At 44.4% G+C, this 26043-nt stretch overlaps 1 protein-coding gene across 2 annotated transcripts in view; it reads right to left on the bottom strand.

Annotated features, from left to right (window-relative positions):
* Positions 1 to 4900: 4900 nt before the first annotated feature.
* Positions 4901 to 26043, bottom strand: part of anks1b (ankyrin repeat and sterile alpha motif domain containing 1B) — a gene marked incomplete at both ends in the record, with an annotated part of 90699 nt that continues 69556 nt past the window's right edge. The window contains 8 exons of one of the 2 annotated variants that reach the window (XM_080537392.1): positions 4901 to 4949; positions 6251 to 6342; positions 10365 to 10532; positions 11089 to 11226; positions 12368 to 12454; positions 15725 to 15808; positions 20761 to 20886; positions 23749 to 23943. In XM_080537392.1, the coding sequence (XP_080393518.1) occupies positions 4901 to 4949; positions 6251 to 6342; positions 10365 to 10532; positions 11089 to 11226; positions 12368 to 12454; positions 15725 to 15808; positions 20761 to 20886; positions 23749 to 23943 (939 nt within the window). Of the gene's footprint in view, positions 4950 to 6228; positions 6343 to 10364; positions 10533 to 11088; positions 11227 to 12367; positions 12455 to 15724; positions 15809 to 20760; positions 20887 to 23748; positions 23944 to 26043 lie in introns of those variants that run through there. The other variant, XM_080537393.1, reaches the window with a different exon arrangement.

Below are 26043 nucleotides of genomic sequence, written 5' to 3' on the forward strand. Positions count from 1 at the left end.
TATCTACAGTATCTACAGTGCTATTCTACAGTATCTACAGTACTATTCCCTGAAGGAACGGACAAAGGAAGGAGGTGGAATGAGTCATTATCTCTCTCTCCAGTTCTGGGCAAAGCTCTCTCCTTCATGGTGGATTGTGGGTTTTTTAATCTTCTCAGCAGCAGTGTTATGGCTCAGAGACAGCTGACTGAAGGTGAGCCTGCTTCAAACAGATAACACACGCGCGCGCGCGCACACACACACACACACACACACACACACACACACACTCTCACTCTCACTCTCACTCTCCAAAAAGCCTGTCTTTTTAAATCTACTTTTGTATCGAGCAACATTTGTCAAATCAAGACGGGGAAACCAAAAGCTACTTAGAGTTCAACAGCAGCTTTAATAGCTGCTCCGTCACTGTGGGTTGACATTCGGTCGCTGTTTTAAGAGCGTTATGGACAATTGTGTTACTATGACGATCTGATTATAACCCAGTAAACAAAGAGTCCAAAAGACGTCCTCAGGGAAGCTGGAATGTGGGTTCAGATGACGTCTTTCTAGGACGTCCAGATGACATTTCTGTAGTCCATAAAACGTCCTAAAGACGTCTTCTGGACGTCCTAGAAAGACGTCATCTGAGCCCACACTCCGGCTTCCCTGAGGACGTCTTTTGGACTCTTTGTTTACTGGGAAGCTTAATGTTTGGTCATGTCAGTCTCTTCAGGAGAGTTCAAGCTAGACCATGGTTTTAACATCTTCTAATTAGGGCTGTCAATGTGACAGCGAGCGTGACTCCCAGGCTGGATAAAACCAAATGTATTACATTCATGAAGGTGCATGGTAGTGTTGTGGTTTTATATCATTTTATACAGAGAAATGTAAGTCTCTCTACAGTTTGGCGAATCTAGCAGCACTCCACCAATCAGCACCCCGCACCAACACTTCTCAAGCCATACCCCCAGGCCCCGTCCTCCGCCTGGCCAATCAGCTCTAAGTATTGTCCATCAATCATTCCCCTGACCAGTGTCCAAACACACCATGGCGACATTAGCTCTGTTGCACCACTTAGCTAAAACATTGCCTGTCCCTGGCGATTAGTGCCTCTGCCACTGAACTCAAATGAAGGGTGACATATCTGGAGCAATGTGATCAGAACAGTGAATTTCTTTGTTTGGTTATTATAACTACTGTATGTGGTGTGATGTCATTTCTGGTCATGTATGATTTTTAGGGTACATTTTTCATGTAAATATACAGTATTTTCCAGTCATTCATTCCAGTCAAACAACTTTATTTGTCTCACAGGGATATTTCTCCCTTAACTTACCTTTCGACTTCCAAACATCTCGTGGCAGACAGTCCTCTGTGTCATCCTCTGTGTCATCCTCTGTGTCATCCTCAAGGATCAAGAGACGTTGACACGTATCAACAGACAATCTAGATCAAAGACTGATGTCCAGCAATACTGCTGCAGCACAGAGAACTGTGGGCCGATTAGGAGTGTTCTCTGAGTGTTCTCTGAGTGTTCTCTGAGTGTTCTCTGAGTGTTCTCTGAGTGTTCTCTGAGTGTTCTCTGAGTGTTCTCTGAGCCACTGTCACCAGAGGGCAGGACAATAGGATCATCCACTGGAAGCTGTATAGAACTGTTCTCATCCAGACCTACTGGATACAGTTGATTGGTCACTGTATTGTTTCTTGTCAATGTTCTTTAAAAAAGTCAGTTTGAGAAACCAGGACCAGTTGTGACTGTTCTGGACTTAACTTGGGTTTGGTTATAGCTAGATACATTTACAAGAGTTGGGGGTACAAAAGTCAGCAGTTGAAAATATTGGTGAGAAAATTACCTCTCTATAGATAATGAGGTGTCTCTCTATATCCTAGGTTTCCCTTTATATCCTAGGTTTCCCTCTCTATCCTAGGTTTCTCTATCCTAGGTTTCTCTTTATATCCTATGTTTCTCTTTATATCCTAGGTTTCCCTATCCTAGGTTTCTCTTTATATCCTAGGTTTCCCTTCACATCCTAGGTTTCCCTTCATATTGTAGATTTCTCTTTATATCCTAGTTTTCTCTTTATATCCTAGGTTTCCCTTCATATCCTAGATTTCTCTATCCTAGGTTTCTCTTCACATCCTAGGTTTCATATTGGAGATTTCTCTTTATATCCTAGGTTTCTCTTTATATGGGTTTCACTATCCTAGGTTTCCCTTTATATCCTAGGTTTCCCTTCATATTGTAGATTTCTCTTTATATCCTAGGTTTCTCTCTATATCAAAAAAGAAGATAGTATAGTATCTTTTTTTCACTTCATTATTTTTTTCCTTAGTATTATAGTATGATATAGTATAGTATGACATATTATTATCATACTAAAGAAGAAATAAATAAAGTGGAGAAAAAAAGATATCATATATCATACTATATATATTCTTTTTTTCACTTTATAATGTTTTCCTCTATTGTAATACAAATGCACATGGACACACACATTCATAATATGATATATAGTATGGTATGTTGTAGTATGATATATTATGATGTAGTATAGTAAGCATCACAAAAAAAGAACATGATATAGTATAGTATGATGTAATACTATACTATGTTTTGTTGTGACGCTTACTATACTACAACATACTATATCATATTATAAATGTGTCCATGTGCTTTTGTATTACAATAAAGGGAAAAAAATAAGAGTGAAAAAAAGAACATCGTATAGTATGATATATTATATATATCTTTTTTTCACTTTATTATTAAGTGTCACAAAAAAAAGAAAAATGATATCATACATACATATCATATGTTCTTTTTTTTCTTTTTTTGTGATGCTTACTTTACTACATCATAATATATAATATCATACTACAACATATACCATATTATACATGTGTCCATGTGCTTTTGTATTACAATAAAGGAAATATTTTTTTTTTTTCTTGTGTTGAGAAGCAATGGAAATGAATCAAGAAATTGATAGAGTAGGCTAACTTACATTATCATTGTTCTATATGCAACAGAACAGATCACCCAGCATTGCTAATGAAAAGAATCAATGAATGTGAGTCTGATACCAATACTTGCTCAATTCGGTTGTTAAGTCGTGACGTATTGACCAGGCGATAATACTGTTTCCGGGTCCAACGTTGGCTGAGGCGCTCTCTTCGAAATGCCGCAGTGCTGTGTCCCTTGTTGTATGAATAGATCTGAGTCCCAAAAATGTATTGAACTGTCATTCTACTGATTTAGTACACTGGTACTCTGGTGCAGGGAATTTTTTATTTGGACCCGGAAATGGCTAAATGTCACGCGTGACGTCAGACTGAACTGAATAGGTCTTAAAATATATTAAAAGTGGTCTTAAAAAGGTCCTAAATGTAACTTGTTGAAACCTGCAGGAACCCACATAATTACTTTGAGAACAGGTTGCTTAGATTAATTATGCGGGTGTTAAAGTCAGGGCCATCGCTACTTACACACGCATAATTGTTAGACCACTGTTAATGCTAGAGCTATCCATCTACCACCGCTAGTGCTAGGCTATCCATGTAGCACTGTTAGTGCTAGCACTATCTTCCCCCCCCATTTTCTTTGTTTTCAGGCACCTTTTTTGGACCATCACCAGTTCACACCCCTGCAATAAAGAACCAGGACACTGAGGTTGATTAATGGTTGTACAAGTCGTGTTTATTCCATGTGCTTTACAAGGATATAAATAATGACCAAAATTACAAAATCTTTGTGCTGGAAGCCCAAGCCTATGTACATTAGTTAGTCAGCAGTGATGTCACCAAATGCACCCCCACCCCCATACAATCTCTAGACTCTACCGTTTATTTATGTTAAACTCTCACCTTTATTTCGGTACCTTGTTTCCAGTGCGATGTACTGCAAATATTTGTTTGTCTTTACTACATTACATGTATGAACAATGAGCTGGCAAAATATCTATTTACATTTTATAGGAGGAGTATGTATCATCCCAAATAATACAGTAATACTGCGGTAAAATATTACATCTGCTTGTAGTTATAGTTGAGCCCCAAGACAAGGATGGAGTGTTCATCTGACGACACAACTGGAGAGGAGCCATCCATCTCTGTGTAGAACTATCTTTCCTCTGTTTTCTTTTTTAAAGGATGGTGATCATTCTCAATTCAGCATATCATATAAAAATAATGTAACATTAAGACAACAGTAGACAAGAATTGCACAATAATAATCATAATCATGGTAATATAGTACTCTCATATTAAACATTAAAATGTCTGGCAATATGAATATTTTTTTTCATCGGGATGACATATCCACCAGGTAGGCTGCCCTTGGTGATGTCAGCAGAACCCCCATGTGACCGTATGATGGTTCGGAACAGCTCGTCCAATCACGTTTGTGCATATCCATATTGTATTATTTACCATAAACAAAACAAAACAAAAAGGAGGAAAGAGCAAACCAGAAGTCCTTTAACCCACGTGTCCGTTCAGACAGAGACATGCCCAGTGTTGCAGTGTGAGTAGCGTTGTCTGTCACCACAGACTCTGGGTGCTGCAACCCTCCCCAAAAGTTCAAAAGGTCAAGTTAGCCATCCAGTCGGCCGTGGAACTGATCCCAGAACAGAGGCTGTGGTTGTGGCTGCTTCAATGAAAGTGTACATTCAGATCAGACTGACATCTGTGACTCTGCAGCCTTTGACAGTGTGTGTGTGTGCGTGCGTGAGTGTAATCCGTGGGTCCATGGTTTGTAGTCTCATTACGTGTGGACGATGTTTGTTTGTCAACCTAAAACACCAAAGGCTCTAAGAGAGCATCCATGTTTGTAGTCCTTGGACACAGAGAGCAACAGGTAGTAAGTCCGTATTTGTAGTCCTTTTTGCATTGTGTGTATGAGAGGGTCCGTGTTTAGGGCTGGCTACATTCTTTGCATTCCACAGTAATAGACATGAGCGTCCGGCATTGCCCTGTGAATGAGATTACATCACTTATCCAGAGAGTCCTCAAACCCCGCCTCTCCACCGGCCCTGCTTCCTCAACAAAATCCAAAATGGCCGCTATGCTAGCCACAAGCTGAACACCTTTAGCATCTTTTAACAAAACAAAGTTTATGGAAAGAAAATAATGTCTCACTATGCATAAATAGCCTCTTTTAAACTCTTTAACTGATTAAATCTGAATACAGACATACAGTATGGTTTAAAGAGCATTCCACCCCTACCCCCTGGCAAAAAAAGGGACCTCAAATAAACCTAAATGTTTCAAAATGTTTCAAAAAATAATTTGCTGTTAGAAAAATCAAACACCGAGACAAGTTAGAGGAGTCTGCCAGAGAAGAAAGTAAAACTTTTGAAAAAACGGTACAATTCTGCTACATGATCTCTCCGAGTAGTCCTGTTTACACTGTTGATGGAACTGGTAAAAAAAAAAACTCGCCCTCCATTTTTCCTCCAGTTGTCATTAACGGACAACTCGACCCCCCCACAACATCAACACACAAACTTAATGCTGGAAAATTGCATTTGGCAAGAAAAAAAAACATTAAAAACACTTAAAGGTGGGGTTCTTAGCAGCATTACGGTTTTAGATTCTCATTCAAGGTCGTCAAGGGGAGAGAAGAGGAGAGGGCTGAGAAAAAGAGAGAAGCAAGGAACGCAGGAACAGCAGTAGAAGGACAAAAAAAGGACGAGAGGGAGAAATAGCCAAACGGTAGCCTATAGCATCCCCTGTCAGGAAAAACAAGAACCGGAGCGATCGACCGACCGACCCGCCCAACTGACATAAAAAGGAAGGGGAGAAGGGGGGACTGTGGAAAAAAAGTGGACTGACTAGCGCCCCCTACAGGTCAAGACAGAAACGTTTGCCTCCTGCCAAGGCTCAGAGTTCATGCGCCGCCCCTGCAGGCAGACTGGGGAGGTGGGGGGGGATGAGGAGGAGAAGGAAGGGGCAGAGGGTGCGAACGAGTAGGGGGTGTGTGAAAGAACGAGAGAGAGAGAGAGAGAGACACAGCGCAGCGCCAAACGTCATCATGCAGCGGGGGGGCGGCGGCGGCGGCTAACAGGCGGGCGAGAGGGAGGAGTTTCAGCCGTGTGACGCCGGGGTCACGCCCACCGCACCGTGCAGCGCTCGTGCCCGCGCGGCATCCGTCAATGGGGAGGGGGGGGCGGGGCGGCGCCTCTAGAGGGCGGCCACTCTCTGCAAAGGCACACACACACACAGAGGAGTGGGCAAGGCGGGCGTGTATCGTTAGAAAATAGTGGTCTCGTACTTGGTGTTGACTCCTCTCTTGGCCTCCTGGCCCGGCTCCACGATCCACGGCACGTTGGCGTGCACCTTCTGGTCCATGGAAGGCTGCTCCATCTGAGGGAGGGGGAGGGGGGGGGAGAGAAGGAGGTGGGGGCGAGGGAGAGAGAAGGAGGGGGGAAGGGGGGGAGAGAGAGAAGGAGGTGGGGTGGGGGAGAGATAGGAGGGGAGAGAGAAGGAGGGGGGGGAGAGAGAAGGAGGGGGGGGGAGAGAGAAGGAGGGGGGGGGAGAGAGAAGGAGGGGGGGGGGGAGAGAGAAGGAGGGGAAGGTGGAGAGAGGGGGGGAGGGAGAAAAAGAGAGAGGGGGGGGTGGAGAGAGGGGGGGAGAGAGAAAAAGAGAGAGGGGGGAAGGGGGGAGAGAGAGAAGGAGGTGGGGGAGAGAGAAGGAGGGGGGGGGGAGAGAGAAGGAGGGGAAGGGGGGGAGAGAGAAAAAGAGAGAGGGGGGGGTGGAGAGAGGGGGGAGGGAGAAAAAAAGAGAGGGGGGAGAGAGAAAAAGAGAGAAGCAGGGGAAGGTGGAGAGAGGGGGGAGGGAGGGACAAAAAGAGAGAAAAATAAAAGAATGGCAGAGCAGTTAGGCAATATCAGAGAAAGCGGGGGAGAATAATTCAGTCAGGCAGAGAGAGAGAGAGAGGGAGAGAGAGAGGGATGAGGATAAATGTCTTCGTTGTTGAAAATCAATGACACACTCGCTAGTCAAGCAAAAATATAGAAATATTGCAATAACGCAATGGATTCGGTGAGTAAACCCCACTGCTACTTAGTTAACTATAACACTACTTTACATTGTTAGCAGGCTCACAAAACAAGCTGTTGTTAGTTGACTAGCGATGTGTGATTTTCAACAACGTTGGAAAATCTATTGAAATATTTCAGAATAAAAGTCTGAACGAGAAGAACGTCTTCTGTCTCCCTAACCGACCGGTTTGTTTGTGTGCTGACAATGTTCATAAAACCAGCAGCATTATCCCTTCAAAACCACCCTCGTCTTTCCAAGTCCCCAGCGACAACAACAACAACAGTTTGAACAACCAATGAACCGGCTCGGTCTCGTTGCCGAGGGTGCTTCCCTTCTATTCTATTGGTCTGTTCGGAGACAAAGATGATTGGAGGAGGTAGTTATTGTCTGTGAACACTGCAAAGCTGACACTGGAAGAATGTTACGCACGCACACACACATGCGCACGCACACACACACTGACTCAGTGACGTAGGGAATAGGGTTAATGTAGCGGTTCTGCGGTATGGTGTGTCTTTATCTGGTCCCTCCACACACACACACACACACACACGCACGCACACGCACACGCACACGCACACGCACACGCACACACACACACACACACACGTAAACGTCTCCAATCACCCACAACCTCCTCACCAACAAATGGTTTGAAGCGATGCAGTGTTTGTTTGCAATTCCATTGTTGACAAACAATGGAGTAAAACCATTAACTGGTTAAAAATGCGTGGGTAACGGAGCACTTTGAGCTGCAACGTTTGCAGGAAAAGCGCTATACAAATAAAAGTTATTATTATTATAAAACCAGCTTCTATATTCTGGGGGGTCTGATGGGTTAAGGCAGTTGACCTAAGCTCACGAGCACTTTAGAATTTAGATTTGAGAAGTGGTTGATTTAATAAACCGTTCATTCCATTAGTAGCTTCCTCTTGATTCCCTTGAATCAAACCTACACATTGGTTCATCCAGTAAAATGGGTGTCGGAGGTAGGTGCCTACATATAGATGTCAGAGACACACACACACATACACACACATGAATACACACACACATATACACACACACACACACACACACACACACAACCAACCGACCGACTAAAATGGATTCAAACGACAAAACATGTTCGAAAACAAACAAAGAACCGAGGAGGAAAACAAGGAGAACAGGTCAAAAGGTCAAAGCATAAGGAAAGGAAAAGTGAAGAAGACCTGAAATTGAACTTTGTGAGGGTGATGAAGGAGGAGTCGTGAAGGAGGAGGAGGAGGAGGAAGAGGAGGGTGGAGAGGAGGCCGGTGGGGGGTGTATGTGTGGCCCAGGGACCAGCGGCTAGGGGGGGGCATGACCTAGGGTGCGGAGGAACACAGAGGTCACAACAAGGGTCAAAACAACAAGGGGACCTTGTTGCTCGGCAACAGCACGGCAACAGCACGGCAACATGCTCAGTAACACCACCGCAACGGCATGGCAAAACCACAGCAACAGAACACCCAGAATAATACCATGGCAACACCACAGTGAAGACACAGTAACACCACAGCAACACTAAGAGGAATATATCACACAGACACAGACACAGACACAGACACGCACACGCACACGCACAGACACAGACACAGACACAGACACAGACACAGACACAGACACACACACATACACGCACACGCACACGCACAGACACACACACACACACACACACACACATACACACACAGACACAGACACACACACAAACGTCTTCAATCACCCACAACCTGTGTTCCAAATGGTTTAAAGTGATGCAGTGTTTGTTTACAATTCCAGCAACACTAAGAGGAATATATCACACACACACACACACACACACACACACACACACACACAGATGATAAGGGCCGAATCTATCTCATGGAGAGAAAAGGGGAGATTGCAGGAAAGTGCAGCAGAATGATTACAATGGCCTGCAGGTGGTGAGAATATTAAGTGAATCCTGCAGTATACCCTTCTTGCCGCACTATACACTCCATTAAATACAATGTGTACACACACACCCACACACACACACACACACACACACACACACACAGCAGGCAATTAATAGTTAATGTAATGGTCGCTGAGTCGGCAGACTGCGTCGACACACGTCACCATCCATCATCTCTGTGTGCCTCCAGTATATAACCGTAGACCCCACCCCCCCCACCCTCAGTAGACCCCCCCCCATCAGTACAGAAGAGAGGGGGGGGACAACGACAACGACAGAAAAGCTTTCCCTAGAGCTTTGGAAAGACCTCACACGGTTGCTGTCTCTGTCCCCCTCCGACGTAGGATCGAAACTTGGACTTGGAATTCCGGGGGGGCAATTCCTCCAATGACATTGAAAGTGTCACTGTCCCGAAAAGCTTGTCCCCTAACACTCCATCTGCCCCCTGAGTCACCGGGAGGGAGTGAGTCATTACGCGGACACGGCTGTGTGTGTGTGTGTGTGTGTCTAGACACGAGACGCCAACCCCTCGGTTGCAGCTCACGCAAGGGCAGTAAATCTCCTGTAATTCTATACAAGCCCCCCCCCCCCCCCCCCTCCTAGCATAAAGCTGCTACGCTTAACAACGCAGGCCCCAATGGTAAATCTTTGGGGGGGGGGGGATGGGCTGGCAGACTAGCCCCGTGGGGTCTGGGTAGGTGAGTGGCTGGGGGGGGGGGCAGACTAGCCCTGGGGTTTGGTAGGTGAGTGGCACACACACACGCACACACACACACAGACTCACGCACACACACACACACACAGACTCACGCACACAGACTCACGCGCACACACACACACACACACACACACACACACACACACACACACACACACACAGGCTACAACAGAGCGCTATGCAAACAGCCATCATCAATCACCCTGCTCTGTAAGAGACTGCAGAGAGAGGAAGATGGAGTGTCCCATTTACAGACCAAACATCCACCAACACCTCCGCCACCACCTCAGTACGGCCAACACACACACACACACACACACACACACACACACACACACACACACACACACACACACACACACAACAAAGGCAACACGATAAGATCTGGCGAAGAACAGTGCAGGGGATTTGAATCTGTGACGTCAGAGTCGTGGCGAGTTGTCCCAAGAGTCAGTAGGAGACTGTAGGATAGGGTAGAGTACACACACACACACACACACACACTTGCAGGTGATGGGAGTGAGGTTGCGGGGAGGGTGCGGGGGGGGGTTGGGGGTGGTAGGTGTGTTACTCACAGACTTGCAGGTGATGGGAGTGAGGTTGCGGGGCGGTGGGGGTGGGGTGGGGTGGGGGTTGGGGTTAGGTAGGTGTGTTACTCACAGACTTGCGTATGTTGACGCGGGGCTTGGGAATGGGCTTGTTGGGTTTGTTGTCGAAGCTCTCCGGCAGGGTGGAGGAGCCGTGGCCGCTCTTCCTGGCCTGGAGGGCCAACTGGTACGCCACCTCGAAGGCCTGGCCCAGGGTCAGGATGATCTCATAGGCCAGGTTCTGCCACACACACACATAGACACACACACACATACACACATAGACACACACACACACACACACACACACACACAGACACAGACACAGACACAGACACACTCACACATAGACACACACACACACACACACACACACACATACACACATAGACACACACACACACACACACACACACACATAGACACAGACACAGACACAGACACAGACACACACACACACACACACACACACACACACACACACAGCCAGAGAGTAAACGAGAGGGTAGAAGAGAGAGAGAGTATGGGGAAATAAAGATAGACAGGAGGAATACATCCACGCACACACACACACACACACACACACATAATCACACAAATGAATGACATCATCAACCCTCTCTTCCGAATTCCAAATCAGCCATTCCCTACTCCCTACGCTCTTGTGGACATAATATGAGAACATTTAAGGTCATTTAAGGTACTGTATATATGTACTGTATATATATTTGCTCTGGTTCTGAAGGTTACTACTACTCCTCCTCCTCACAGACAGGGGGCGCTATGTTTGTACTCACCACGTCAAAGGCAGTGAAGACGTGGCAGTAGTGGTGGCTGGACTTGAGGTCTTTGGTGATGTAGGCGAACGTGGACAGGTCCTCCGGGTCCTGGGCCGCACACGAGATGTTGCGTATCTCGTGTTCTGCGATGATGTTCTGGAGAGACAGGAAGTGTGTGAGACAGGAAGTGTGTGAGACAGGAAGTGTGTGAGAGGGCTCTTAACACTAGAACAGCCGTGCCTTTTTTACCTACTACAAGAGCCGCATCTTTACAATGCTCAAGCTGCTATTTACACACAACAACTTGTTGGCCGCTTGTAAATTAGCCTGCTGCCTACACAGAAAAACGGCAAAATAGCTTTATACTAGCTTATCCTGATGTGATTTTGAAAATGTAAGGATACTGGGTGGTAGAACGCACATATCTAGGAAAAGTCATGAAAGGAGGGTCCTTAACTTTGATCGAGTGCAAAGATATAACATTTTTCTTTACATGACCCCTCATGGCTGTTCTAGTGTTAAGAGAGAGTTCATGAGATGCAAGTAGGGTCAAGTCCTGCAAGCAAAGATGTGTTGCTCCCCTGAAGTGCGTGTTGCAAATTCTTCATTGCATTGTTCTGCACCGAGAGTTGAAGAGAAGGTCTCTCATGAGTTTCTGTTTCAAAGCTAAAGAGGTTTCAGGAGGAAGTTGACTTAATTGTTGTGAAAAGGCTGTGAGGCTGTTGTGAGCATTGGTGTGGATGTCAGTGTAATAACGTCAGTCTCTATCAAGGACTGGTGATCTTTGTTCATGACATGACTTCTTGGTTTTGATTGGACAGTGTCATTCAAGATTATGAGGCTAAAATAATATTATATAATGTAATATAACATATGCCATTTAGCTGATGCTTTTATCCAAAGCGACTTACATCGCAGTGAGAGCATACCTTTTTCACTATACCTATATATATATGTACATATGGTCTTAGCTCGGATTTGACGATGCAATGTAAGATAATGCTAATGTTGTCATGCTGTTATTGTGGAGTGTCTTTATCGTTCCTTTGACTCCCACATACAACAAAGGGAATCAGACAAAGGTTGTCTACTGAATATACCACAAAACCAACTCTCTCGATTGGAAGGAAAGCGACAATCGGGAGATGAGTGTCCTCCGGAGTCGATACGCTCCGACTATAGTGATTGTTCCTTCCACCAGCTCTGTGATCAGCATCGTCTGGCATCTCTGCGGCGTCAACAGGTTGTGGCAGGTTGGGACGTGCGGTCTCCTGATGTTCTGGAGCAGCTGACTCACCTTGTTTGTGGCGTCGATGAACTTGACTCCCTTGTAGGAGACAGAGAGAACGATCGTCGGGACCTTCTTCATCTGTTCTGTCGACTTCTAGAGAGAGCAGAGAGAGAGAGAGAGAGAGAGAGAGAGAGAGAGAGAGAGAGAGAGAGAGAGAAGGAAAGAGGGGGAAAGGAAAGGAGACAACATTTACTTTTGATGCGCTGTGTTATGAAATTCAAGCAGAATCTAGAATTTATCACCAAATAATCTCAAAACCTAACATTCCAGCTTCTGAAATCAGCTTCCAACTAGGGGTTAGGGGTGGGGGAGTCACTGGTGAGATTAGCACAAGCTTAGGTTAAAAAGAGAGGGGGGGAATGGGTGGAGAGAGATAGAGAGAGAGAACAAAGAGTTCATGCACATCGGTCTATCGACCACTTCTTCCTCTCCCTTGATTACCTGAATCAATTCAGAAGGTCGGAGGTTATTCATTGACTGTAAAAACAAGGAACCTCAAATTACATTTCCAAAAACAATCGACCTGCTCCCTCGACAGCCAATAAAATGATTAAATGGTAAATGGTAAATGGACTGCACTTATATAGCTGCTCCAAAGCTGCTCCAAAGCGCTTTACAACGGCCTCTCATTCACACACACATTCACACACCAATGGCGGCAAGCTGCCATGCAAGGCGCTGGCCCGCTCACTGGGAGCAATTTTGGGGTTCAGTGTCTTGCCCAAGGACACTTCGACATGTGGTCAGCCGGGGCTCGAACCGCTGATCTGCCAACCTTGTGATCATTAGACGGCGACTCTACCTCCTGCGCCACAGACGCCCCAATTAGCTCTTTGGCCACACCTTGTTGATTTGCCCTTGACCTTGTTATATATTATTATTATTATTGTTGTTGTTGTTGTTGTTATTATAGTAATAATAATAATAATAATAACATCAACAACAACAATAAGAATAATAGATTTTTCTAAGACCGAAAGATGCATTACAAATTAAGTGATCAGCTGAGTTGAGAAGATTATAATTAAAGATACATTTTTGCAAAAAGTCTGTGTAGCTACATGCTTGTTATATTTTCAGCGTGCTGTTTTAAAATGTTTGCCCCAAATATGAATAAGGTCTGGTTTTGTCTGTAAAATTGTACATGTCACTTACAAAGTCTCTTCAGGATTCAAGTCCTTATAAACCAGCTGCTGATCTTAGAAGTTATTGAACAGGCCTTATAAACGACACTTCATTAAAAGCTAATAAATGTGATAAACAGAAATCTCCTCCTGGACGAAAACAGCTCACCACTTTATAACTCACCACCCTCAGTCTCTGACTACAGTATTTTTTCCCATTGTTGAGATCATTATGCAGTATTGCAGCAGGGAATCATGTGATGTAACACCAGTATCAACCTATGCTGTCATTCCAACTGTCACAGCTTTAATATATTCAAAGGAGGGCTTATGAATTCCTCTCCTCTTCACTCTCTCCCTCTCTTCCTAACCCACTCTACTCCTCTCTCTCGGATAAATTCTGTTTGAATTTCGTAACACAGCGCATCAAAAGTAAACATTGTCTCCTTTCCCTTTCCCTCTCTCTCTCTCTCTCTCTCTCTCTCTCTCTCTCTCTCTCTCTCTCTCTCTCTCTCTCTCTCTCTCTCTCTCTCTCTCTCTCTCTCTCTCTCTCTCTCTCTCTCTCTCTCTCTCTCTCTCTCTCTCTCTCTCTCTCTCTCTCTCTCTCTCTCTCTCTCTCTCTCTCTCTCTCTCTCTCTCTCTCTCTCTCTCTCTCTCTCTCTGTGTGTCTTTCTCCTGCCTCATCGTGTTTCTGTATTTCTATTGCAGTAGAGCACAGTCAGGTTCAGTGGCTTATGACGACAGACAAAAAAGCTGCACTACCAGACACCAGCATGCTGCAGCACTGGAGATTATGTATTCATATAGGCAGTGGTATTTGGACAGTGACACCATTTCCATAATTGTGGATCTGTATGCCACCACAGTGGATTTGAAGTGAAAACAATTAAATGCAATTGAAGTGCATACTTTCAGCTTTAAAAAAATATATATTGTATGCAACTTTTAGGAATTGCAACCATTTGTATACAGTCCCCTCTTTTCAGGGGCTCAAATGGAATTGGACAAATGAACATAATCATGAATGAAATGCTCATTTTTAATACTTTGTCGAGAATCCTTTGTAGGCAATGACTGCCTGAAGTCTGGAACCGCCCACAAGCAGGGTGATGGACACTAAAAGAGAATGATGGAAAAATGGGAGTGCTTGAAGAAATGATGGGAAGAAAAAGTCGGTGGGAGAGATGGGTTATGGTGTGATGGGTTATTATGGGGTGTGTGGGGAGTTAACGAAACCTAAAAAGTACGAGTCTAGCATCTGGTTGAGGGACCTTATGTTCTAATAATAACACAGACAACAGCAGCGTCTGGTGGATAGGCATGTCAGCGTTTGTGCAGTGAAGGTCTATCACAGAGGGAGAGCGAAGAAATGAGAAGGTGAGAAAGAGGGAGAGAGAGAGGGGGGAGAAATGAGGGAAGAGAAGAGAAGAGCGAGAGAGGGAGTGAGGAGTGAGGAGAAATGTGTCTGGGGTGTTTGCGGCATGCGGAGACGTCGGATCCCCTCAGATGTAACTCCATGGATAAATAGACAGAACAAAAGGAGGGGGGGGGGGGGGCGGAGGAGGGAAAGAGCATGAATATGAATCATCATCCTCGCTGGCACACTGCAGCATCTCCCACAACACACACACTGCAAAAAGTACATCTAAGTAAGAAGAAATATCTTAAATCAAATGGACTGCACTTATATAACATTTATATAAATCGAGGCGATAAATGCTTGTTTTTTGTCCGACTGCTGCACTAGTTTTAAGATATATTTTACTTGTTTTAAGACATATTAAGTGGCATTTTCCTGTTCTGTTGGCAGATTATTTTGCTTATTTTAAGTAATATTTCCCCCATTCTATTGCTTTTTTTTTCCATTACTGACTTTTTGCAGTGCAGAGCTGCGAGGACTGTTTCAGTTCTGGTGGAGGGGAGGACAGCAGGGTACTCTGCCCTATGATTACAGGGGTAAATGGTAAATGGACTTCACTAATATAGCGCCTTTATCCAAAGCGCTTTACGACGGCCTCTCATTCACCCATTCACACACACATTCACACACCAATGGCCGCAAGCTACCATGCAAGGCGCCGGCCCGCTCACTGGGAGCAATTTGGGGTTCAGTGTCTTTCCCAAGGACACTTCGACATGTGGCCAGCCGGGGCTCGAACCGCCGATCTGCCAACCTTGCGATCATTAGACAGCGGCTCTACCTCCTGAGCCACAGCAGGGGTGAAGGAGTGACGCAGACTGGCCGTCTTACCCTCATCTTGGCACAGGCGTCTTGTGTGGACTCAGTCCCTCTCAGCTCCTTCACCAGCATCGACCCAAGATACTGTAGAAGGAAGAATGCATAGAACAACATTGACATTGAACTTCATCACACTGCTATTATATTACATTCTATGTCAATTTATGGTTGCATTATTTGATGTGGATGTAATATTTGAACATGTATAAAGGATGCGATTACCACACCAAAGACCCTTCATAGTCAGAAAGTGATAGCCAGCGTATAGCAAATGTCCACGCAGAACATCGAATTCCTGACATTATTCTCATCGGGAATGCTCTATGACCCTACGTAGCATTTTTTAAATCAATGATTGTGATCAGCAATTACTGTATACTGTATCAACAGAATTCCATCACTTCCTGTCTGCTCAATGTGCTATATACTGTAGGTACAGTGGGTAAAATAACTATTTCACCCCCTGCTGCTTTTGTGAGTTTACCCCCTTACAAAGAAATGAACAGTCTATCATTTTAATGGTAGGTTCATTTTAACAGTGAGAGACAGAATATCCCCCCAAAATCCCAGAAAATCACACTATATTAATTTTGATATATTGTGATTTTATTGAGTAAAATAAGTATTTCACCCCCTAGCTAAACACGACTCAGTACTTGGTGGAGAAACCCTTGTTTCTCCGCACAGCGCTCAGACGTTTCTCGTAGTTGGTCACCAAGTTTGCGCAGATCCCAGGGAGGGATTTACTTCCTGAAAATAATACTTATTTCCCCCACTGTATATGGCGGGGAGCGCGCGGCAAAGAAGCACATTGTGTTCATCTGAGGTGATTAAAACCACCTTGAAGCTCCCTAGAGGAACGTTCACATTGCTGGAGGCTAGCGAGGCGACGTGTAGGGGAGCTGACTAAGTGAGGACCTGCTTTCTGCTGACATTTTAAAAAGGATCCTTTTATGGGGACAGTGTTAATGGGGACATTAGGGGGACATTAGGGGGACATTAGGGGGACTCAATGGGCGTAAGATTCACCTGCTTGGAGCGTTACCCACCCCGGCTTTAATGGCCGACAAAAAGCCCCCAAAGAGGATTTCTTATCAGGCTTTTAGTATTCTATTCATGTTTAAATATTTACAACATATCTTGCATTCAGGCCACGTTGACCCTAAATGCCTCAAAAACCTGCTGGGAGCTTAATCCTACCCTAGAGGATCAGTAACCTTACTGGACCTTACACTAAAGGGTAACACAGTGGGATAATAACCCTGTCCTCCGCATTGTATTCATTCCTCTTCAACTTGATTATTCCACATGTGGACATGTATATCACTAGAACAGCCGTGCCTTTTTTACCTACTAAAAGAGCCGCCTTACAATGCTCAAGCTGCTATTTACACACAACGACCACTAGTTTGCCGTCTTGTAAATTAGCCTGCTTCCTACACAGAAAAACGGCAAAATAGCTTTACTACTAACTTATCCTGATGTGATTTTGAAAATGTAAGGATACTGGGTGGTAGAACGCACATATCTAGGAAAAGTCATGAAAGGAGGGTCCTGAAATTTGTCATTTGAGTGCAAAGATTTAACATTTTTCCTTCAAAATGACCCCTCATGGCTGTTCTAGTGATATACATAAGAACTGCAACATGAATCATTGTTGTAATACTGAGGTGAGCAGACTTGGTGTCTGGTGGATTTAGACATTTCTCCTGTAACTGTCTGGCTCGGTCAATAATGTTCTGGTGCCTGGGGAGTCTGTCCTGATACAGAAAAACACACCATAATAACATTACAGACCTGCCACTCCCTACTCACTCTCAATCTCTTTCTCTTTCTTTTTTTCGCTCTCACTCGGGAGTCTCATCTGTTCTGATGTCTGTTTTTGTAAGTACGTCTGTTCTGGTAAACATTGTTATTAGGTTACAGACTTACAGACAACATTGTAATAACATTCGCTATGATCGTGTCACATTAGGACCGATATCTGTTCAATACAGTTAAAATGATATAGTACGAGCTTCTGTTGATGGCATAAGACTGTTAACAACAACATGGGGAGATAGGTGGGACATACAGTAGAGAGGTGGGACATACAGTAGATAGGTGGGACATACAGTAAGTAGGTGGGACATACAGTAGATAGGTGGGACATACAGTAGATAGGTGGGACATACAGTAGATAGGTGGGACATACACTAGATAGGTGGGACATACAGTAGAGAGGTGGGACATACAGTAAGTAGGTGGGACATACAGTAGAGAGGTGGGACATACAGTAGAGAGGTGGGACATACAGTAGAGAGGTGGGACATACAGTAGAGAGGTGGGACATACAGTAGAGAGGTGGGACATACAGTAGATAGGTGGGACATACAGTAGATAGGTGGGACATACAGTAGATAGGTGGGACATACAGTAGATAGGCGGGACATGCAGTAGATAGGGTGATACAATCAGGTAACATTGGGGCAAGGCCTTTGGTTTCCTACAGCAGTGCTTCCCAGATAGAGCTAAAAATGACCTTGAAACATGACCATGTTAGGATAATAGACAATGCTAAATAATGCAAAGGATATTGTCTAGTTCAATACGGAGTGAAATATCTTGTTCTTATTAAGTCTTTTGTTTTGTTTTGTTTTTGTTTGTTTGAACTTGATCTATTGCTTGTTTTTAATTATGCTCTGTAAGGTGTCCTTGAGTGCTTTGAAAGACACCCATAAATAAAATGCATTATTATTATTATTATTATGATGATTACTATTCTTATCTGCAATGATGACGCCTGCCTGTCTGACAACTTTAATAAACAAGCGCTATAATGACACGAGAGCGACATATCGACAATAAAGACTGGATTAGGGTATTGTGTCTGTTTTGATGAAGAGGGCGTAGTCATGACGACTGAGCGCTGAGATTCAGAAGGAATGGTGTCCAAATGACTTTCGATTATTGTCTGAGAGGTTGGGTAATGAAAGAGTTGAGTTAATGATGTTGGTGCATTGTTAGTGCAAGGTTTTGTAAGAATAGTTTGCGGCCCCCTTTAGATCACTGTCTGGTGTGAAGCAGGGACAAAAGGGAGGAGACAACAGTGTTCCTTTAGAGTCAGTTTCATGTCTGAGCAAAGTTGCCCGCAAGCGGTTTTTTTTCCTCTCTCTTTATTCCTCTTCTCTCTCCTCATTCGACCCCCCACACTCCGACTCTGTTTCACTCTTCCCCTCTCTTCCTTACTGTATGTTACACTGTTGGTAATTCCACTCTCTTCATCTCTTTCGGTAGCCCTTTCTGTCCCTTGCTGTTTTCCGTTTACTCTTGCTCACTCCTAATTCTCCCTCCCTTCCTCCCCTCCTTCCATCCCTTCCTCTCTCTCTCTCCTCCCTCCCTTTCTCTCGACCCCCCTCCATCCCTTCATCTCTCTCTCTCCTCCCTCCCTCTCTCTCTCCTCCCTCCCTCCCTTTCTCTCAACCCCCCTCCATCTCTCTCTCCTCCCTCCCCTCCCTTTCTCTCGACCCCCCTCCATCCCTTCGTCTCTCTCTCTCTCTCTCTCCTCCCTTCCTCTCTCCTCCCTCCCTCCCTTTCTCTCGACCTCCATCCCTTCGTCTCTCTCTCTCCTCCCTTCCTCTCTCTCTCCCCCCTACCTCCCTTTCTCTCGACCCCCCTCCATCCCTTTCGTCTCTCTCTCTCCTCCCTCCCTCCCTCGCTCTCTCCGCTCTCTCTCATTTATCTCACTCCTGGAGCCGTCTGGAGCGTGGTGTCCGGGGGGAGCGGGTGTTAAGAGGTGTAGTCGTAAACAACGCCGCCGTGTGGGAGCTCTCCTGTGGCCGTGCCTGGGTGGTTCATCCCACCCGCCCGTAAGACGAGAGGCCGTGCAGACAGATGCACCGCAATCAGTTGCTGAGGAAACCTCAATGCCTCATCTTGTAACTATCACTCTTGTGAAGTGAGAGAAAGGAGAGAGGGAGGGAGGGAGGGAGGGATGTGAATTTGGGATAACAGGATCCATTCTGTCGATATTTACGGTGGTGTTTGTTCATTTTTGCTTTGGCTACCATCGTCACACTCTCTCTCTACCTTACTCGCTCTCTCTCTCTCTCTACCTTATACACCCCTTTTTTATCTCCCCATCCACTGTTCTCTCTCTGCATTAGACTCTCTATACTCGCTCACTCTGACATTCTTTCCTTTAATCCTCAAGCTGCCTCTCTACAAGAGTTCGTCTGAATGAATTGCTTGAAAGTGAACCCCTTGTGCAATTATAGATTTGTTTAGTTTTTATCATGAAATCTTTATTTAATCAGAACCAGTCTTTTTTAATCTGACATAACAGGTTTATATTGACCAATTCCATATGTTGGTTTAGAGGGAATCATGCGTGTAGTAGGAAAACTCAATTATAAAGAGCACCAATCAAATTCAACACCACTGACTGAGAGCCGATAACAGTCCCTAAGCTCTGAGTGTCAGCCAATCATCTTCTCTTTTGATTCATCAGATCAATCAGAGGAGTTATCAGTGTTACATGACTGCTGAGGCTAAACCGGTCAAGTGTACATGTACTACATCCTTGGTAACATAGTTTGTTGTTGTTATGTAACAGGGCGTCAAAAATCTCTCTCTGCAGTGCCGACTGAGAGGTGAGGTGCAGTTTCACTCCTGAATACCTTCACAGCCTTTGATGGTGCAGGTACTTCACAGCTGATTACATAATATGGCAGAGAGCCAAGAATAAAGCGGAGAGGGGTGGGGTGGGGGGGGGGGGGGGTAGTGGGAGTGCGGAGTGTTTGTGTGTGTGTGTGTGTGTGTGTCCTTTGAAAGGCTGGCACCCTCACTGAGCAGGCTTCTCTACTGTACAACACAGCGGGGTACTACAGCCTACAGCAGTTATACACACACATGCAAACAAGAACACACACACACACACACACACACACACACACCTACACCTACACACACTCGCTCGCACGCACGCACGCACGCACGCACGCACACACACACGCACACACACACAGTGACGCATAGAGGATGAGGGTAGGACTCACATAAGCCTCGTAGTCGCAGGACTGGAAGATGAGCTTCTCTGGGTGATGCTGCCAGTACTGCACCGGGGTGGACGAGGTGGCCTCGTTGGGAGGACGCAACGTGATTGGCTCGCACCATTCGCCTTGCTGAAACGACAACCAATGACAACCCAAATCAGATAGAAGCCAGGGGAATCACACAGAGTCACATGAAACAGGAGTGGGCACACAATGCAGAAAGTACATTTTTACTTACTGCACTAGTTTTAAGATATCTTTTACTTGTTTTAAGAAAAACCTGGCAAGTGAAATGTTCCTGTTCTGTTTTTATTCCTGTTCTGTATTTTAAGTAATATTATCCCATTTTATTGCTTTTTTTTCTTCTTGTTTTTGAGAGCTGACTTTTTGCAGTGCAACCTCAAAGAGGCATATTTAGAATTGACGAATCCAGTCTGTCTGATGTACGCACATTGATGATGTTACTGTTTTTTTTTCCAGACTCAAGAGAACATTCAATAACATTTTAAAAACGCTTCAGGAACATTTCTAAATGTTGTCAGATTGAGAGACTCCAGACTCGACGAGACTCCACTCGTTTGCCCGGAAATGCCCTACTTTGAATGTTCTGTTCCTAAGGGCACTCCTCTCCTGAATGCTAACTGTGATTTGACACTCTTAGAAGTGTCATCCCCTTCCTCTGCTGTTTTTAAACGGCTTCTCACACCCTGTGCTCTTGTTCTCGAAAGTCCAACTCTATGGAGATAACACCTTATTTTAGCGACTACAACAAACCAGTGAATGAAACAGTGAAATTAGTACAATGATCCAGAATATAAGTACCGTAGCAGGTGTTGGGCAGGCTCTTTCAAATGGAATTTTTGTTTGTGTGTTTTTGTACTTTGTATATTTGTTTGTTTGTGTGACTGTTTGTTTGTTTGTTTTGTGTGTGTGTTATCCGTGTCAGCGTCTTGATGAGGCTCACTGGAGGTGAGGTAATCAGCAGTAATGAAGTCTGGTAAACGACCTCGGGCTGAGGGCTGAGCTCTGGAGCTGGAGCAGCGGTGCTGAGAGAGTCATCAGCACCAGAGAGAGAGAAAAGAGAGAGAGAGGAGAGAGAAAGAAAGAGAGAGAGAGAGAGAGAGGGTGGGAGAGGAGAGAGAGAGAGAGGAGAGAGAGAGAGAAAGAAAGAAAGAGAGAGAGGGGGGAGAGGAGAGGAGAGAAAGAGAGGAGAGTGAGAGAGAGAGAGGAGAGAGAGAGAGAGGAGAGAGAAAGAAAGGAGGGAGAGAGAGAGAAAGATGGGGAGAGGAGAGAGGGAGAGAGAGAGGAGAGAGAAAGAGAGAGAGAGAAAAGAGAGAGGCAGTGAAACCGTGCTGACGCAGGACTCAGTCACCTCGATTTTTTTTCGAGAAAAGCAAAATGTCCTGACACAAACACCTTTGAAGGGCCTGGGTGAACGTAAGTATGCGTCTGCTCCGATCATTACTGTAATTCACACACATTCACACACATTCACACACATTCCAGACCCTAATAGAGGCAGTTCAGAACGCAGAGCACAGCTGCACCACCAGATGCCTTTGATCATATTTTTGTCGTTTTGTAGAAGGACTAACAACCATGCTTTCGTCAATTGGAAGAGAGGTTAAGGAGCATGCTTTTGTCATTTAGGGGTTAAGGAGCATGCTTTCGTAGTTTTGTGTAAAGGCTAGGTTCCATGCTTTAGTAGTTTAGCAGAAAGGTTAGGTACCATGCTTTCATTATATATATATATATATATACTGTATATAATATTCATTATATTATATGGTTCATTATTGTGCTTTCCTTGTTTGGTAGATAGGTTAAATATTTTGCTAACATTATTTAAGAGGTTGGGTACTATGATCTCATTGTTTGCTAGAAAGGTTAAATATCGGGCTTTTGTTGTTTGAAAGATTCAATACAGCTTTCATAGTTTGGTAGAGAGAATACATTAAAATAACAATGATTTAGTTTGTTGAAATAATTAATATATTACAGTGCTTTGGGAGAGAGCTTCAATAGAGAGCTTCCTGTAGAGAGCGTCAATACTACAGGAATACGATGCTTTCATTGATTGATTGAGAGGTGAATTTGAAAAATAATCCTATTATAATTTGGTAGAAAATGGTTCAACAGGATAATGATGCTTTGGGAGTGTAGATGAGAGAACAAATAACATTTTGTTCCTACGAAAAAATTAATGAAATCTATTTTATACTTTATACTTTTGATAAATAACATAGATAATTGCTTTAGGGGTAAGTGGTATGTTTGTTTTACGTGTGTGCGTGTGTGTGTGTGTGTGTGTATGTGTGCGTGTGTGTGTGTGTGTGTGTGTGTATGTGTGTGTGTGTGTGTGTGTGTGTGTGTGTGTGTATGTGTGTGTGTGTGTGTGTGTGTGTGTGTGTGTGTGTGTGCGCACGCATGTGTCACTGAACTAATGATGTTGTGTGTCCTTGTGTCTATGCATGGTGTGTGCTAGTGTCTGTGTGTGTGCTGTCCTTCCCTGTAAAGTGAAGGATGCAGTATGATCTCCCTTCCTGTAGAGTAAAGGATGCAGTATGATCTCCCTCTAACGAAGGGAAGCAGTGCTGATGTGTGTGTACCGAGGTGTGTTTGCTGATCGATGGCGTAATGCTGTTAACACGCCCGTTAGTCCAGAGAGAACAGCCCTGATTCAATTGGACAGATACAGTAACGGCCGTAATCCCTGTGCTCTAAAACCTCTCACACACGCTATCTCACACACACACACACACACACACACACACACACACACACACACACACACACACACACACATACATACACACACACACACACACACACACATACACACACACACACGCTCGTACGTTTCATACTGTTGTAGGCTTTTGTCTAGTGTGTGTGCATCTTTTATACCAATGTATTTTCCTCAGTTTCCTCTCAGGTGACACCTGAACCACCTCCTCCTCCCTCCCTCCCTCCCTCTCTCACCATGCTGACTTGGGCCATCTGCCGCTCCAGCTTGACGCGCGGCACGTCCTCAAAGTAGTTGTCGTTGCTGCGCTGGCGCCGCCGCGCGTCCGCCTGCATGATGAGGTGCTGCACGTCCAGCGACCCGCCGGGGACCCCCGCAGTGGTGTAGGCCGCCTGGCTCAGCGGGGAGAGCTGGGGGGGGGTGTGGTTCCCACCGGGCTCCTGAGAGGGAGCGGGGGGGGGGGGGTTGTTAACACTAGAACAGCTGTGCCTTTTTTACCTACTAAAAGAGCCACCTCGGGCCCTCTTCACAATGTTCAAGCTGCTATTTACACACAACGACCACTAGTTGGCTGCTTGTAAATTAGCCTGCTTCCTACACAGAAAAACGGCAAAATAGCTTTATATTAGCTTATCCTGATGGGATTTTGAAAATGTAAGGATAGTGGGTGGTAGAACGCACATATCTAGGAAAAGTCATGAAAGGAGGGTCCTGAAATTTGATCGAGTACAAATATATATAACATTTTTCTTAACTCCCTTGGATGTTCTAGCTGCACTAGAAAAGTAACATTCAATAATATGAAATACGATCGAAAACAGGACCACTTCAAGGCGTCGACATCACAACAACCACCACATCAACAACAACAACAACAACAACAACAAACAATCCCAGAATTCAGATCTACCAAAGTTGCCTTCACGTTGTTGCTCCTCCCATGTGGCCATGCCTCATGGGATAGAAGTGGCAACAGTGAATCCCAAAGTTGCCAATAAGTAGTTCTTAGGAAATAATCATGTCATAAGCCTAAGTTCTTAGGTAATAATCATAAGCCTTTACCATGTACTTTTAAAGTGAATAAAGTGTTTCACAGTGAATTATCAGGTATAATCATTTTATTATAGTTAACCTTGTAGAGGTACGGTCTTGCTCTTGAGTTTTATTTATTTTGAGTAATTATTGTTCTATTGCTCTTTTGCCACTGTCTTTTTAAATAATGTTTGCTTATATATTGTTGTTTTTTATGTCCTAAGCACCAAACTCACCAAGTCAACTTCCTGTGTGTGCAAATATACTTGGCAATAAAAATAATTCGGATTTAGATTCTGATTCTTTTTTTTTTAAGATCAATTTTTTATTATTATTATTTCAGGGAATAATACAAGGGAGTGGTAATCAACAATTAAACACAGGAGAGAAATACAATGACAAATACAAAATTCCCATAAACATTCCACCCCCCCATTATTTTATGTAACAGATATGGAGTAAAGTATGTTCTATGTATACAATTGAAATGGATGACCTGGTGGTTGGGATTTCTGGAGGATGGTGACAAGTTTTGCAAAATTAATTGCCAGTTCAAACTGATGTGTGGTATAGTCTCTTTCCACACTCTGTCAATGTGTAGAGGTTTTAAAGAAGCCTTAACCAGGATGGAGTAAAGAGCTGAGACCTGACGCCTGGATCTGGTGAGTGCTATGTGAAATGGATGCGTGCCTAGTGTGCTATTCCAGGGTACCCCATAGGTGCGCATTGCTGTGCGTAACTGAATAAAAAGAAGGATATCATCAGCTTACAGAGATATGTGATGTTTGGTGTTGTGAACCGTAATAGGATCATGGAAGACTGACTGGCGAACGGCCTGGGCCACAGGTTCAAGAGATAGGGCAAACAGTAGAGGGGAGAGAGGGCAACCCGGACAAGAGCTGCGGGATACTGGGAATAGTTTAGAGCATGTGTTCGCTGTCAGAACCATTGCTGTTGGGTTGGAATATAGTCATTTTATCATAGCTAAATAGTGATCTCCAAAGCCCATATAACGTAATTGAGTGCAACGTGAAATGGATGCGCTCATAAAAAGTGACACTCGAGACGATCAAAGGCTTTCTCAGAATCAAGTGAGAGAATAGCATTTGATGAGTCAGTAGTGTTCGAAGAATCAATTATATGGAGAAGGCGGCAGACATTGTCTGAGGCAAGGCGTCTTTTAATGAAGCCTCTTTGGTCTTCATGTATTAAAGTGGTCATAAATGGTTCCAGTCGAAAGGCTAGAGCTTTGGCAAGGAGCTTAATACCTTTGTTTAAAATTGACAAAGGGCGATAACTTTGGCAGTCAGTAGAGTCCTTCCACTTTTTTAGAAATTAAGAAATTATAGCTATATTATTGTTTTTAGAGAAGGAGACATTTTGGATTGCTGAATCATTCCTAACCAAAAAAGAGCCAACTTGGGGCCAAAAGGCCAGATAAAACTCAAGTGGTAAACCGTCTAACCCTGGTGACTTGCCTTTATTTATGCTTAAAAGAGCTTTGTGGA

The sequence above is a fragment of the Nansenia antarctica genome (assembly GCF_963989245.1).
Source record: "Nansenia antarctica genome assembly, chromosome: 8".
NCBI lineage: Eukaryota > Metazoa > Chordata > Actinopteri > Argentiniformes > Microstomatidae > Nansenia > Nansenia antarctica.